General features: G+C 44.2%; 1 protein-coding gene across 1 annotated transcript in view; it reads right to left on the bottom strand.

The window, feature by feature from the left end:
- LOC124885089 (potassium voltage-gated channel subfamily H member 5-like) overlaps nt 1-17195 on the bottom strand; it is a 375126-nt gene that overhangs the window by 222971 nt on the left and 134960 nt on the right. The window contains exon 6 of the mRNA XM_047393285.1: nt 16257-16649. Within this exon, the coding sequence (XP_047249241.1) occupies nt 16257-16649 (393 nt within the window). The remainder of the gene's footprint in view (nt 1-16256; nt 16650-17195) is intronic.

The raw sequence follows: 17195 nt of genomic DNA on the forward strand, positions 1-17195 counted from the left end.
AGTGCTGTCCTATTGGGTTGCAGATGAGCGAGGAGGACACTGTATCTATTTCACAAATTTGTACACACTGATTCCTCACATACCAGATTCTGTCAGCTGCAGATCTTTGACACATTAACAAAGGGTTCTTGATGACCTATCAAAACATACCTTGTAGCATGCATGTGTTTACATCCCTCAGGTTTTGGTGCACATTATTGTGGATAACTAACTAGAAGATATCTTACATACAGTAAAACTACTATGCTCCTGAAACAATTCGAGAAAGCCCAGATGATGATGTCATTGATTTGTAAGCTTTAATTAACAACATCTGAGTTACATGGAGGCACTCTTTTGGATGTATATTAATGTAACACCTCAAAAAACAAAAGACTCACGAGTATGACCCTTTTGTTGAAATGAGTGACAACTAAAGGTTCTTGCTCTTAATTTATGTGTTTCACATGGATGTCATTCAGTTTTACCTTAAGCTTAACAACAGTCAGATTGGGTTTTTCAACAGTTAAAACCCAATATTTATACACTGCTTTTCTCACAAGGTTTTCTTATTTTAGGTCAGTTAAGATTTATGAGGGATAACGAGGGAATGAATTTTATTACTACTTTCCTTAAAGTCAAACGTTTACATACACTAAGATTATTATACCATTTAAACATCTTAATTATTCACAACATCCAAAATAAATGGAGGCACATCTGTATATGTATTATAAGGCAACCCAATAAACCCCCTTCTTCCTTGTGTGACACCATCAACAAATAAAAAGAAAGCTCATATAGATGCCTGAAGGTTCCACGTTCATATTTTCCAGTTCATCTGTGTACACATGAATGATTTTATTCAAGTATGAACAGCATGAGAATGTCCAGCCATCATACCATTCAGTAAAGAGATGGGTTCTGTGTCCCAGACATGAATGGGTTTTGGTGTGAAATGTGTGAATCAATCCCAGATCTAAAGCTAAAGACCTTGTGAAGATGCTGTTGAAGCTGGTAAGAGAGTATCATTATTCACACTGAAGCATGTCCTGTATCAACATGGGCTGAAAGGCATCTCAGAGAGTAAGAGGCCAATACTCAAAAAGGAGCATAAAAAGCTAGATCACAGTTTGCAAATGTACTCCGAGACAAAGAGCTTAATTTTTGGAGACCTCCACAGTGGTCTGATTAAATTAAACTGAAGTATTTGGCCAAAATGACCATCTACTTGTACTCGTACTTGTCGTCTTCCACTTCATCCAGGACCGGGTTGCGGGGGCAGCAGACTCAGTAGAGAAACCAAGACTTCCTTCTCCTCCACCTCCAGCTCCCCCGGGGGAGCCCAAGGCGTTTCCAGGCCAGCCGAGAGACATAGTCCCTTCAGCGTGTCCTGGGCCGTCTCCTGGGCCTCCTCCCGGTGGAACGTGTGCCTGGAACACCTCCCGAGGGAGGCGTCCATGAGGCATCCAGTATAGATGCCCGAGCCACCTAAACTGGCTCCTCTCGATGTGGAGGAGCAGTGACTCTACTCCGAGCTTCTCCAGGATGGCCGAGCTCTCCTCACCCTATTTCTAAGGGAGTACCCGGCCACTGTACGGAGGAATCTCATTTCGGCCGCTTGTATCTGGGATCAGTCATGACCCAATGTTAATGGCCATAGGTGAGGGTAAAAACATAGACGGACCGGTAAACCAAGAGCTTCGCTTTTCAGCTCAGCTCTCTCTTCACCACAATGGACCGGCACAGCGTCCCCATTACTGCGACAGCCGCACCGATCCGTCTGTCAATCTCCTGCTCCATACTCCCCTCACTTGTGAACAAGACCACAAGATACTTGAACTCCTCCACTTGAGGCAGGAACTCCCCTCCAACCTGTTGAGGGCAAGCCACCCTTTCAGGTCGAGAACCATTGCCCCGAACATGGAGGAGCTGATCTTCATCCCAGCCGCTTCACACTCGGCTGCGAACCGCCCCAATGCATTCTGGAGGTCTTGGCTAGAGGGGGCCAGGAGGACCACGTCATCTGCAGAAAGAAGAGACAAAATCTACTGGTCCCCAAACCAGACTCTCACCGGCCCTTGGCTGTGCCTAGAAATCCTGTTCATAACTTTTATGGAGAGAAAGGGCAGCCCTGCCGGAGTCCATCATGCACCAGGAACAGGTCCAACTTAGTGCCGGCAATGCGGACCAAATTCCTACTCCGCTTGAACAGAAACCGGATGGCCACTATTAAAGGACCCCCGACTCCATACTCCTGGAGCACTACGAGGGACACAGTCCCCAACCACCACGCAATGTTGAAGAGATGCGTCAACCATGACAGCCCCACAACATCCAGAGACTTGAGGCAGTCAGGACGTATCTCATCCACCCCCGTGGTATCTCAGTGACTTCAACCTGGATTATGAAAGAGTCCAACCCCAAGTCCCCAGCCTCTGCTTCCAGCAGAGATTGCATCATAGCAGGATTGAGGAGATCCTTGAAGTACTCCTTCCACCATCCAATAATGTCCCCAGTCGAGGTCAGCAGCTCCCCACCCCCACTGTAAAAACTGTTAGCGAAGCACTGCTTCCCCCTCCTGATGCGCCAGGCAGTTTGCCAGAATCTATAAACTTTTAACACTGGAAGACTATAAAAGCATTGATTAAATAATAAATGAATCTCAGGAAGGTTCCCTCAACCCCCCCATGTCATGATACTGCCGACCCCTTTGAAAATCACTGGTGTATGTAAATCTTTTTAAATCTACATCTGGTTTCAGCTGTATCACAATAATGGTTGGTGAACCAAATTTACAGATAAAAATGTTTAAGTAGGATTTGCTATTTGGTAGGATTGCTGTTGTTAGAATATACCCATTTGGAACATAACATTTATGAACTAATATTAATGATTCAAATATATTTTAATTTAATGACTAATCTGTAATATGTATGCTGCAAATTTTATTTGTCATTATCTTTCACAACTGCTGTTTAACCTTCATTCATACTCACTAAGCAGTTCCTGTTTTAAGCTTCTCACATTCATACCATCTTGAGTCCTCCAGACGTTAATCCATATTCAGAATTCCTGACCCTTTTTTGGTTTCAGAAAGTTTTAATACCAGCTTCCTGTTTTCTCCTGTCCACTTTCCTTTATTCCTGTTACCAAGCAGGGTTTGTGTCCCAGTCCAAGTGCATGATGTAACGCTTCCTCCTGGCACTGTCAGCCATATCCATATCAACATAGATGTCACACTCAAAGGTCAGGCCAGATTATTCCTTTCGAAGCGACCATGGCGCCTGCAGATTCACGCTGTGAGCTCCAACCATCCTGCTGGGCTCTTCTGTGACAACAGGTGGCTTCAGGCCCACAGGGGGGTTTCCTCCTTTTCTGACTCCAACCAACACCAACATGTGCCACTCACTGTTTTAATCCTAAATCACTTCTCTGCTGCTGTTGTTTTAAAGCTTTTGGCCCAAATATTTCAGTCAAACGTCCTCATGTAGGTGTTGCTTTTCATGAAACACAGAACTGTTAAAATGTTAAGCAGGCACCAGCACACACTACTGTGAGGAATTGTTACACTGTAACAGCATTTTTTCATTAACAGAGCTTTGCAAAATGTTTATATTTTTGTCACTTTTTGATTTTCAACTAACCTCAGGCCAACTGCCAATCTTTGTTTGGGCTCTACTGCAGCTCTGTAGCTTATACATTGCCACCTAAGATCTGTCTTCTTGAAGGAGTAAAGTTCATCCATTTTCTCAGCACTCAACCGGTAATATTGATGGTGCCGTTGGCTATCCAGTCGCAGCTCTGCCACAAGGTGATAAAAAACTCATTGTTGTCATCTTTGCTGGTTGAGGGGATGCACCCTAATGGCCAACGTTCTCCTTCTACAAAGTGGCACAGAACACAGACACACAATCAGCTTGTTGATGAATGTGTGTTTGACAATGAAAAACTAACTTGATTGGTAATACAGTACTATTGTGCAAATGTTTACCACACAGGCATGCATTTTGTGCATATACAGCACGTCAGACAAACTCAAACGTACATAAACAAAGTATTGAAATACCTACTTATCCTTAGTATGAGCTCAGATGTACAGAAAAACACAGACCCTCTAGTCGGAGCCTATATGTTTTAAAGAAATCGGATCGGAATGTCTAGAGTCAGGTCACGAGCGGTTTGTTTTGAGCTTATAACTATGGTTCCAGCTTTAGTTAGTTATCCACAATAAAGTGCATCATAACTTCAGGGATGTAAACAAATGCATGCATATATTTCATCAAGATCCTATCGTTAATGTTCCAAAGATCTGCAGCTGACAATCAGTGTGTACAGATTTGTGAAACAGATACAGCGTCCTCCTTGCTCATCTGGATCCCAAGGACAGCACCTGGTCTTCTTCTGTAACCTTTCACAATGTTGGAACATGGAGAAAAACATATATTTGATTTGCACAATCTCTTTAGATTATCCCCGATCTTGGGTGCTCTCCATGTGCTTTTCTCTTCAGCTCACCTTACAGATTTTTTACAGGATTTAATTCTAAGGACTGAGATGGCCATCGAAAAAGTTTGACTTTGTGTATGATGAACCATTTATATGTTCTCAAATCCTAGGTTTAATCAAAGAGCGATACCTTAGACACACATGATTTGTACTGTATGTGGGGTATGTCAGTAAGTTGGCAGTGCCTGAATATCTTGGCATGGATGAGCAAAGCCTAGCCAGCATCTTAAAATGTGCAGTAAAACCCAACTAAAAATATCTCTTGCTTGAACACTCATGACATCCATTAGGAGAGAAATTCAACCTGTATGGAGTCTCTGAGAATTTTTCCTTTCATACTGGCCTCATGCCACCACCTATCCTCCATCAGCATCTATCCATTCTTCTAGTCTTTTTATACTAGAAAACAGAAGGTGACAACTTGGCAAAGTAGAGAAGAGAAACACTGTTGTCTCTAGTGGTTGGAAATTTAAGTGCTATTGATTTCCTCTCAGCTGGGCTGAAGTACCTCCTCCAACCCCCCTTTACAGGTATCAGCTGCTAAAAAAGCTTAATCAAGCAGGATCTCATTGAATCCATCAGCAACTGGCACTGGGAGGATGGAAGATGAGGAACATCTGAACTAACAGTGACAGATAAACGCTGCTGAAATCCTGAAAGAGGAGATGTTTAGGTTTTTAATTAACAGCTGGGTTCAAAATCCAGAGATCCACACTAAGGGGGATTTTTAACCCTCCCTCTTACAGTTAGGTCATTGATTACAATAATTTAAACTTCAGCCATTCTTGTCTTTTTTACGAATTATAAATGTTTGCTTATATATCAGCACTACAGGAATGGCACTATTTTTATAAATAAAATAAATCAAAATAAAAAAGTTGTTCTTGTACTGAATTGTATTACTATGTATTCAATGTATTCAGTTTATTTTGGAGGTTGATGCTTCTGATATAAGTGTTGGTGCAGTACTTTCTCAGCAGTCTCCCACGGATGGAAAGGTCCACCCATGTGCCTTCTTTTCCTGTCGGCTAACAAACACCGAGCGGAATTACGACGTGGGAGATAGAGAGCTGCTCGCCATTAAGTTAGCTCTCGAAGACTGGAGACATTGGCTGGAGGGTGCAAAACAGCCCATTTTAGTGTGGACCAATCACAGAAATCTGGCCTACTTGCAATCAGCCAAAAGACTGAACCCACGCCAATCACGTTGGTCAATGTTTTTCTCTCATTTTGAACTCTCTATTTCTTACAGACCTGGCTCCAAGAACCACAAACTGGATGCTCTTTCCCGGCTTCATTCACCTGACTCTATTGTGAAAGAGGCAGAACCCATTGTGCCATCCCATTGGACATTTGGAGCACTAGTTTGGGAGGTGGAGGATCATATAAACAATGCCCAACGTAATGATCCGGACCCAGGTACAGGTCCTCCCAACAGGAAGTGTGTTCCTACATCTGTTAGGTTTAGGCTTATCTGTGGGATTCATACTGCTAAATTCTCAGGTCACCCAGGGGTTAGCAGAACCATCTCACTCATTTCCAGGCGATTTTGGTGGCCATCCCTTCACAAGGATGTTAAAGAGTATGTGCAGGCCTGTTCAGTCTGTGCCAGACAAAAATTGGGCAATCATCCTCCCTATGAGTTACTCCAGCCTCTAAGTACGCCCAAACAGCCTTGGTGTCACATAGCACTAGATTTTGTAACTGGTTTACCTATTTCTAAGGGTAATACAGTCATCCTTACAATTGTTGACCGTTTTTCTAAGTCCTGCCACCTTGTACCACTGAAAAACTTCCATCTGCTTTCCAAACTGCCCAGCTGTTGGTTCAGCAAGTTTTTCGCCTTCATGGTATACCTCAGGACATTTTGTCAGATCGAGGCCCCCAATTTATCTCTCGTGTTTGGAAACCGTTTTGTTTGGCCCTTGGAGCCAAGGCTTCCCTGACGTCTGGGTACCAACCCAATCTAATGGACAGACAGAACGCATGAACCAACAGATGGAGTCCATCCTCAGATGCATGACTGCATCTGAACCTCTTGATTGGTGTATCTATCTCCCCTGTGTCGAATATGCAGTCAACTCTCAAATTTCATCTGCAACTGGCCTCTCTCCCTTTGAGGTTTCTATTGGTTATCAACCTCCCCTATTCCCCGCAGATGAAAAGGACATAGCCGTAGCATCCATTCGGCACCACATACGCCGTTGTAAACGGATCTGGGGAAATGCTACCAGAGCTCTCCTTCGTACAGTGGACCAAAACAAGAAGTACGCTGACCGTAGGTGGCGGCCTGCTCCGGCGTACCGGCCTGGCCAAAAGGTTTGGTTGTCCTCCCGGGACATCCCATTGAAGGCTATGTCCAAGAATCCAGGGGCTGGGGGCCTGATGAGAGGGGCGGTGGAGGACGAAAGGGGGCATTGGAGGAGAAGGGGAGAGAAGGGCAGAGGGAGCTCTGATGACCGAGCATGCCACAGGAAAAACAGGCGGAGGCTTAATGAGAATTTCTGTGTCCAGGACGGACCAATCTAGGCAAATACCAGACTGTGCGAGAATGGAGGCAGCTTTGGAGACGAAAGTTTTATGGTACTGGTAAAAGATGGTGCGACCGTAAGAGAGATGAAGGTCTGTGATCAGGGAAAGATGACCGTCAAGCTCGACTCGGCGGTTAGGGTAAACAGAACAAATAGTGTCTCTGAAAATACTGAAGGCAACTACAAACTCGCCGAAGGAAAGATCCTTGGACAGGCGAGGGTCGGCAGATTTAAATATAGCCGTGAAACTTCCTGAAGAGGCAATTTTATGGTCAACTTCAGGGGAAGGCATGATCAGGGAAACTAAGTTAATATATTGCCTTGCAGGATCTTGGACCGCAGCCGGGGTGACACGTTGGCGTGCTTGGGAACATAAGATCTACCTGAATATATAAAGAAAAAACGAGAAAACTGTCGCCCAGACAGCTAAAACAAAGGGAGCAATAAATAGAAAAGGAAAAATACATCTCACCTAGAGATTAGCCCGGCCGGGCTTCAGCTAGATTAAAAACTGAAGGGAGGGGCTGAGGAACAGCCAGAGTACCCAGAAAACCAGCAGGGGCAGACAGCGCTGACGTGGCAGACGTGGCAGCAGTGGAGGAGAAGCTTTGAAGATGCTAAATGAGTGAGGAAATTGAACCCTGAAGAGCGTTGATGGAATCGAAGAAGGCTGGAAGTATCAGTTGGGAAGAAGGAGATGGAGCGGCTTGAGGCGAGAGGAGGGCGGGAGGGCCCGCTATCGGGGAGGGCGGACCGGGAGTGGCAGCGGGAACTGAGAAGGAGGTTGAACGACCTCGGCGACGTTTAGCTGGAGGATGAGCGGACTTCCTGAGACGCTTTGTAGAAGAGACAGGAAGTGGTGAGGGTGGAGGCGAAGGAGAGCCATGACGTGGAAGGAGTGCAGCAAGCTGAGCCAGCTGAGAGGCATCCAAGTCGGAACCTGGGCAGATACCGGCTTCTTGGAGCTGCGAGGTAGGAGAAGGAGGAGGATGGCAGGAGGGCAAACAGAGACTCCTGCGGGTTGGAGTAGAATAGTGAGGGCGAGGACCTGCATCGGGGAGATGAGCGGGACCAGAAAGAGCGTCAGACTCGTAGTCGGACATCATAACAGCTGATGAGCTCAGCTGACAAGCGAAGATGAACACGGTAGAAGCTCCTTTATAAGCAAGGCGTCGGAAAGTGATTGGATGGAGAATCAGATGGACAGGATGCTGATTGGAAGGCTGGGAGACGCACAGAGAGTCATTGGAAGGTGGAGGTGGTGAAGGTGAGTCTTTCTTTCTGAATTTTCGTCAAAACTCCATAAAGCAAAATATATGGTTAACCACAGTTAATTTATGATTTATGAATGTGATTACCTTTTTATATAGGGGCATGTTGTTTTGGATTACTTTTTTTCTTTAATAATTGAAATCATTATTTGAAAACTGCATTTTGGGTTGCTTCATGTTGTGCATTGTGCGCTGCTAATTGATTAATTTTACCTCATTTTGTGCAATAGCTATTAGGTTTTGATACCAGCACTAAATTTGTATGACCGAGAAACCTTCTTTAGCCTTTTTACTGGCCTGTTTTGGTGTATTTGTATACAGCTTTTTTAATGAAGAAGTATAACAAGTATGCTTTACACAAATATACATGCATGTTTGACATATATTCCTGAAAAATAATTTGCTAACTAGTTTTCTGTTCCTTTTTTTTGTTTAGTGTTCCTTTTTTGTATAGTGTGTGTACCAGTGTGTCGGGTTCTGGGAGCCTGTCTGTTTTCTGCTAGCTGCTAACCTTATTCGTCCAGCAGAGGGTGTCGAGCTACAGGAGGAATGTGGACAGGTGTTTCCCATCTTCTGATCGCCATGTACGCTACTTAAGCTGTGGCTGCCTGCTACTCGTCGCCTGAGTGTTGAGCCTATGTGGTATCAGTAACCTTGATGTGCATCGATCCTCTAACTATTCCTCGAGCGCTTGGAGCCTTTTGGATTACCTGTCTGGAATTCTACGTACACTCCTGGACTGAGCAATCTTCACCTTTTACTGGATCTGTGCTACATTACGACAAGCGTACTTCTCCTGCAGACCTGTCCACCCTCCTACGTAACTCCTGCTTCACCTTCCGCTCGCTTTCCACAGAAAGCACGTTTCGCTGTGAGCTCTACTTCAGTTCTCCTAAACCCCGTCTCCCCTGGTGGATTCCGTTCACTCTCTAGTAAGAGCATTTATCATTATTCATGATATTTATATTTATATATTTATATATACATTGCCGTCCTGTTTTCTTATCAGTTCTTTTTCTCGCACAGTTGGAGAGACCAGATCCCTGTCATCCCCGTGTAGAATTTAGAAATAATAAACTTCTTTTCACCGTTTGATGCTCTCTACTTGTGTTCTTTCTGCATGTGGGTCAGATCAGTGTCAAAAATGATGTCAGAACACTCAGGCCACACAGACCCAGCAGAGAGTCTCAGTAGAACTCTATCTGAACACTCTCACCAGATTCACTCTCATGACTCTGCTCTTCGTTCTCTTTCTGAACAGATCCAACGGAATAATCAGCAGCTAGATCATATTGTCTCGCTACTCCAGCATTCTTTAAGTCCTCAGACCTCCGGTTCCTCTGAGGGCGCTGTAGCAACGTCTTTCACACTCACGCGACGTCACTTCCCCTGTTCTGGAGAAGTTCTCCGGTGACATTGATCATTGTAAGGGGTTTTTGTTACAATGTACTCTCGTCTTTAACCGCTCTCCTGCTAGTTTTCCCCATGATGATGCTAAGATTTCTTATATACTGGGATTACTTACAGGGAGGGCCTTACGTTGGGCTGAGGCTCGATTTTCTGACTGTAATCAGTTTGATTGCTCTTTTGATGACTTCATTCTTGAGTTTAAGCTGGCTTTCTCCTCTGAGACCGACCAGACTAGCGTCTCTCGCCAGTTGTGGGCCTTAAATCAGAGAAATAGACCAGTCTCTGATTTAGCCCTAGAATTTCGTACTCTTGCAGCTGCTTCTGGCTGGAATGATAGTGCTCTTAGAACAGCTTTTTTCCAGTCCCTAGATGAGCCACTGAAGGATGAATTAACCTTGATTGATGAACCTAAGACCCTTAATGAGCTAATTTTGTTAGCTACACGGATTGACAGTCGTATGCGTGAGAGAAGGAGAGCCCGTTCTGAGCATTTCCGGGCTCGTTCTTCTTTTTCTGCAAGATCACCACCCAACGCTAGGTCTCTCCCTCAAGTAGTTCTGCGTGAACCTTAACCCATGTTGATAGGTCGCACTCGCCTTACCCCTGAGGAGAGACAACGTCGTAGACAGGGGAACCAGTGTTTTTACTGTGGTTCATCCAATCACCTTATTGCAGCTTGTCCAACCTGTCCTACCCGGCCAAAAGATAGGGTCCGCTAGTTTTTTCGGGGGAGCTAACGGACCAGTTTAATGATTTTGAAGCCCCTAGACTTTCCCTACCAGCCACCTTGATTGGTAGTCAGCAGACTAGGAATCTTTTAGCACTCGTTGATTCCGGCTGTGAGCAGAATTTTATCGATAGCAAGTTGGTAGAACTGGCCCAGATTGAGATTGTACTTCTGGATACGCCACGATTAGTTTCTGCCTTAGATGGAAGGAGACTGCATAGAGTTACTCACAAGACCATACCGATTGAACTGGTTCTCTCCGGAAATCATAGGGAAATTATTTCTTTTTATGTATTTCCGGTTTCTCAGTCTTCTTTAGTTCTGGGTTTTCCTTGGCTGCGTAAACACAACCCTCATTTAAACTGGTCCGAACTCCGCATTGAGGCCCGGTCTAATTATTGTCATTCCAATTGTCTTCAGTCGGCCTTACCTGTTAGGAACTCCATTGTGCCCAGTCCTCTTAGTGATGACTGTCCCGACCTTTCCGGGGTTCCTACAGTATACCATGATTTAGGACTAGCCTTCAGCAAGAGTAACGCTCTCTCTCTAACCCCCCATAGGCCCTATGACTGTGCCATTGACCTTCTTCCTGGGGCTCCTCTACCCACCAGTAGGTTGTATCCTATCTCTGGACCTGAACGACAGGTCTTGGAGGATTACATTAATGACTCCCTAGCTGCTGGTATGATTCGTCCCTCTTCCTCCCCAGTGGGTGCAGGGTTTTTTTTTTGATGGAAAGAAGGATGGTTCCCTTCGTCCTTGTATTGATTATCGGGGCTTGAACCAGATTACAGTTAAGAATAGGTACCCACTTCCTTTACTTTCCTCTGCGTTCGAACCAGTTCAGGGTTCTACTGTTTTTACTAAGCTTGACCTTAGGAGTGCTTATCATTTAGTTAGAATCCGCCAGGGGGACGAGTGGAAGACAGCTTTTCAGACTCCTTTGGGTCATTTTGAGTATTTAGTCATGCCTTTTGGACTTTGCAACGCCCCAGCAGTCTTCCAGTCGCTGATTAATGATGTGTTAAGAGATTTTTTGAACATCTTTGTTTTTGTGTACCTCAACGATATTCTGATCTACTCCAGAGACCTTGAAGAACACCATCATCATGTTCGACTAGTCCTTCAGCGGCTGCTGGAGAACCGATTATTTATTAAGGCTGAGAAATGTGAGTTTCATCAGTCCTCTGTTACATTCCTGGGTCTCATCTTAGAGGGTGGACAGGTTCGTTCTGATCCTGATAAGATCAAGGCAGTCCTGGAGTGGCCAATTCCCGAGACAAGAAAACAACTTCAACGCTTCCTGGGATTTGCTAATTTTTACAGGAGGCTTATACAGAACTACAGCCAGACCGCAGCACCTCTGACGGCTCTGACCTCCACTAAGTTGCATTACACCTGGACTTCGGAGGCAGATACTGCTTTTCAAGCTCTAAAAATGAAGTTTTCCCGTGCACCAATCCTTATCCACCCCGACACTACCAGACAGTTTACCATGGAGGTTGATGCTTCTGACTTAGGGGTTGGAGCTGTTCTGTCCCAGTCTGCTGCTTCTGATGGTAAATTACATCCTTGTGCTTTTTTTCCCCGCAGACTAAGTGATGCAGAGCGCAATTATGATGTCGGTGACAAGGAACTGTTAGCCATTAAATTGGCTCTGGAGGAGTGGCGTCATTGGCTTGAGGGAGCCTGTTTACCTGTCATTGTGTGGACTGATCATAAGAACCTAGCCTACTTACAAGCTGCTAAGCGACTCAATCCCCGTCAGTCTCGCTGGTCCTTATTTTTCTCCCGCTTTAATCTGGCTATTTCCTATCGCCCTGGGTCTAAGAATACTAAACCTGATGCTCTGTCCCATCAGTTTTCTGCTGATGAGGTTGAACTTAAACTGGTCTCCATTCTGCCTTCTAGCTGGACGGTGGGTTCTCTTAGGTGGGAGATTGAGGACTTTGTTACCCACGCTCAGCAGGAGGAACCTGATCCAGGCAATGGTCCACAAGACAAGATTTTTATTCCCATCATTGCCCGTTCTCGTGTCATCCATTGGCACCACTCTGCTAAGTTTTCTGCCCATCCTGGTACTAGTAGAACCGTGGCCCTTATTTTGAGAAGGTTCTGGTGGCCTACTGTCCACAAGGACGTGAAGGAGTACGTTCACGCCTGTATTATCTGTGCTCGAAATAAACATTGTAACCAACCGCCTGCAGGCCTTTTACAGCCTTTACGCATTCCCGGTCGTCCTTGGTCACATATTGCTTTAGACTTTGTTACTGGCCTTCCTACCTCTCAAGGAATGACTACCATTCTAACTATTGTGGACTGCTTCTCTAAGGCCTGCCATCTGATTCCACTGAAGAATTTGCCTACTGCTTTTCAGACCGCCCAGCTGTTGATCAAACATGTCTTCCGGCTCCATGGTATTCCTCAGGACATTCTGTCCGATCGTGGTCCTCAGTTCACTTCCCGAGTTTGGAAACAGTTTGCTTTAGCCCTTGGAGCTAAAGTCTCCTTGACTTCTGGATTTCATCCCCAGTCCAATGGCCAGGTGGAACGAATGAACCAACAACTCGGATCCACTCTCCGTTGCCTTTCATTCTCTAATCCTGCTGACTGGTGTAAACACCTACCTTGGGTTGAGTATGCAATTAATGCTCACAAGTTCTCTGCTACTGGTTTTTCTCCTTTTGAGGTTTCAGTTGGCTATCAACCGCCCATTTTTTCTGCCGACCAGGGTGAGGTTTCCGTCTCCTCTGTTCAACACCATATTCGCCGTTACAGGACTGTTTGGAACTCCACTGTCCGGGCCCTTCAGCGGACTGCTGAACTCAACAAACGTTTTGCTGACAGAAGACGTTGACCAGCTCCTGTTTACCGCCCAGGGCAACAAGTCTGGTTATCCAACCGTGACATTACTCTAAAATCTATATCTAAGAAACTTTCTCCTTGTTTTATTGGACCCTATGTGATTGACTCTTTAGTCGGTTCCACTGCAGTTCGTCTTTGGTTGCCTCCTAGTCTTCGCATCCACCCCACTTTTCATGTTTCTCAGGTAAAGCCAGTGTTCACCAGTGCTTGGAGCCTTTTGGATTACCTGTCTGGAATTCTACGTACACTCCTGGACTGAGCAATCTTCACCTTTTACTGGATCTGTGCTACATTACGACAAGCGTACTTCTCCTGCAGACCTGTCCACCCTCCTACGTAACTCCTGCTTCACCTTCCGCTCGCTTTCCACAGAAAGCACATTTCGCTGTGAGCTCTACTTCAGTTCTCCTAAACCCCGTCTCCCCTGGCGGATTCCGTTCACTCTCTAGTAAGAGCATTTATCATTATTCATGATATTTATATTTATATATACATTGCCGTCTTGTTTTCTTATTAGTTCTTTTTCTCGCACAGTTGGAGAGACCAGATCCCTGTCACCCCCGTGTAGAATTTAGAAATAATAAACTTCTTTTCACCGTTTGATGCTCTCTACTTGTGTTCTTTCTGCTGGGTCAGATCAGTGTCAAAAATGATGTCACAGTGAGCTGAAGAAAGGTCTGCATTTAGCTGTTTGATGTGTTTCATGCCTTTATTGTCCACAATAACTATGTGCTGCTCACAGATGCACTTCCTTGCCTGTCAGCTCAGTACGCTCCAGCAAAATCAGTAGACTACATTTTAAAGCAAGCAAATATTGGTCTAGTTTATTTTGAGACAATATATGGCTATACGTCTAGTTGCTGCACATTAGTTTAATGGATTTCTTTCCCTTAGATCACTGTTAGTCTTGTTCCCTTGGTTTGCAGTTTTTTATGTCTTAGTTTAGCTAGCTTTGTGTTAATTAGTCTCCCTCTCTCAGCTTCCCTGCCTTCATTCTGCCAGGGCTGTTCCACAGTTCCTCTATGTTCTGGTTCATTTGTCATTTTCCAGCCCTGCCTTAGTATATAAGCTCACTGGTTCTCATCGTTCATTGCTGGATTCTCCCGTTACTTGCTCCGTGTCCTACCCTAATTGTATCAAGCCTGTAAGTTTTATGTTTTATGTTCCACCATGCTCATAAAAAGTCCTGTCTGCACTGTGATCCTTCTAAAAATTCACAAATCACGACACTCTGTGTTTTATGTGTATTTGCTCTGCCTTCTCAAAACCAAGTTGTTTGTGGCTGATAGCTGGTTGCCTTGAACCTGGTTCTGCTGAAGGTTTCATACTGTTAAAGGGGAGTTTTCCTTTCCACTCTCTCCACATGTATGCTAAGTATGAGGGATTGCTGTAATGGCAACAACACAATGCAAATGACAGTTCAATGTCCAGGAGGAACAAATGCTGCAAGTCAGTGATTCAATGCCAACTGCTGGGATTCAAATGTTTCACCAATTTGAATAATAAACTGAACTTGACTGGATTGTTTGAGAACTATGATCTGTTCTGAATGTATGTAATTGAGTTTGAATTTGTTTGTATTATTGGATTGGACTGACTTTTTTTGTAAACTGCCTTGAGATGACGTGTTGTGAATTGGCTCTATATGAATAAACTGATTTTAATTTTATTATGTATTACAACAGGAGGACTACGCTGGAAGGAATATCTCTCTCGACTGGCCTGGGAAATCCTTGGGCTTAATATTGGCTCCGGATAAGCGAAAGACGATGAGTACATGTACGAGCAACATTGCAGCACTGTGTGAGAAAGTGGTGGTCAACTACTGTTATAAAACCAAGACTAAATACTTACAGGCTTAACATTTTATTTTGACCTCAGATTTATATTAGCAATTACTGCAGTTAGCATCAGAAAAACAATTATATATCTATCTCACTCTCTCGCAGCTTGAATGAACCACAGACATGTATCAACAGATCGTAGAAAATACTGTTTCCATTTAAATCTCTTCTCACATCAGACATAACCTGGAACACTGTAAAGTACGGTTGCCAATTCAATCTAATAGGACTAAGTATGGTGTGTTCAATAATGAGAAAAGGGTAGGACTATTGAGTGTCACCACCAGACTGGTCCCCAGTCAGCCATTCCATTTCTTGAGGCATCTCCTAAAGAAACTGTATCCTGTATCCTGCAAATATATGTATACACACATTTGGTCTGACTTCCACATTTATCACTGGCTTTTATTGCATGATCTGCGCATGCTTCTTGGAGCACCTCTGGGCTTTGCAGAGGAGCAGACCGCTTTCATTGTAAATCAGGACTTGAACGAATGGCGGCAAAGGGCAGAGCAGAGCGGAGATGGACACTGTGTAAATTCAGGGTAATACCTGGCTTAAAAGAACACTAGCAAATTCTGCAATTTGAGTTAAATGTTTGTCTAAATGTCACCAGGAAAAACATCAATTAGAAAAAAACGAACATGACTGAAAGTACCAATGTGTCCAACTCGTTATTACAATTTAGCTTATTTCTTAAAGAGGTGAACACTGTTTCTTTCCTCGGTTGAGCAGCATCTCATTTATGCTGGCACGGAATTATATTCCACTCGCATGGATCTCTTTTTTACTTGTGCTAATATCATTTACGCTCAGATGTTTGGCAGTGATATGCCACCATATTCATACATCAGAATTGTATTGTGTGTACGCAGTTTTGTTTTGGCATTTTCTGGCACAAAATCACTGTGATATTTGTTCTTTTCACACTGCTTTATATTTAAGCAATTGCCTACATAAAAGAACATCGGTGCAAAATTCCTGAACTATTCCTTTAAAATTGAGTGATACAATTTCAGAAATTAAATTAATATAAATGTAGCCATGAACAACCTCCCTTTTACAACCTCAAACCCCCACCGTCTCTACTGAAACATTTATTCAGAGAACCCTACCGTACCTCATCCACATTCTCAAAGGCATTGATGATATCGTAAGGCAGACAGGAGAGCAGATCAATGACGAACCAGGTCTTCAGGTAGTTCATGCGGATGAGCTTGGGGTCTGAGATCACTTCTCCACCAGGTCCCACAAAAGTGGTGTGGAAATTGAGAACAATGTCCACCAGGAAAATGACATCCACCACACTATCCAGCACCAACCACACAATGTTATTCTGCTTTGTCTTGAAAGAGACGTTGTAGGGTACCATAATGGCTGTGTAAAAGGTGAGGATGAGGATGACCCAGTCCCAGGTGGTCTTAAAGGTGCAGTAGTGAAGGATGATATGAGGTGGCGTCTTTGGGGCTTCCTGTTTGTACTGTGGAAGGATGTCAGAGTTCAGCTGCAGAACCTGGAGACAGACAAAAGACATTATTATCTAAATCATCATCTGACCACCCCTCTGAACTGGTTAATAAAACATTCAGAACCTAACTTCTTTAATACAAGCGAACACGTCCGACGGACAGACAGACAGACAGCTACAGTGCCTTGCGAAAGTATTCGGCCCCCTTGAACTTTTCAACCTTTTGCCACATTTCAGGCTTCAAACAAAGATATGCATTTCAAATTTTTTGTGAAGAATCAACAACAAGTGGGACACAATCATGAAGTGGAATGAAATTTATTGGATGTGTCAAACTTTTTTAACAAATAAAAAACTGAAAAGTGGGGCGTGCAATATTATTTGGCTTATTTTTAAATCTGTTTATTTTAAGTAAATAGCCTTATGAAGTCCCTAGAGACCCCAAAGCGCTTTATACTACAATCAGTCATCCACCATTCACCGGTAAGCCACAGCTGACAGAAGTGAGGCTGTGTTCTATCAGTGTCTGTGCTTCGGTCCACCCACAAACCCCACCGTGACAGGCTGCCAAACAAGCCCTCTGACCACCAT

This window comes from Girardinichthys multiradiatus, chromosome 19 (assembly GCF_021462225.1).
Source record: "Girardinichthys multiradiatus isolate DD_20200921_A chromosome 19, DD_fGirMul_XY1, whole genome shotgun sequence".
Lineage (NCBI taxonomy): Eukaryota > Metazoa > Chordata > Actinopteri > Cyprinodontiformes > Goodeidae > Girardinichthys > Girardinichthys multiradiatus.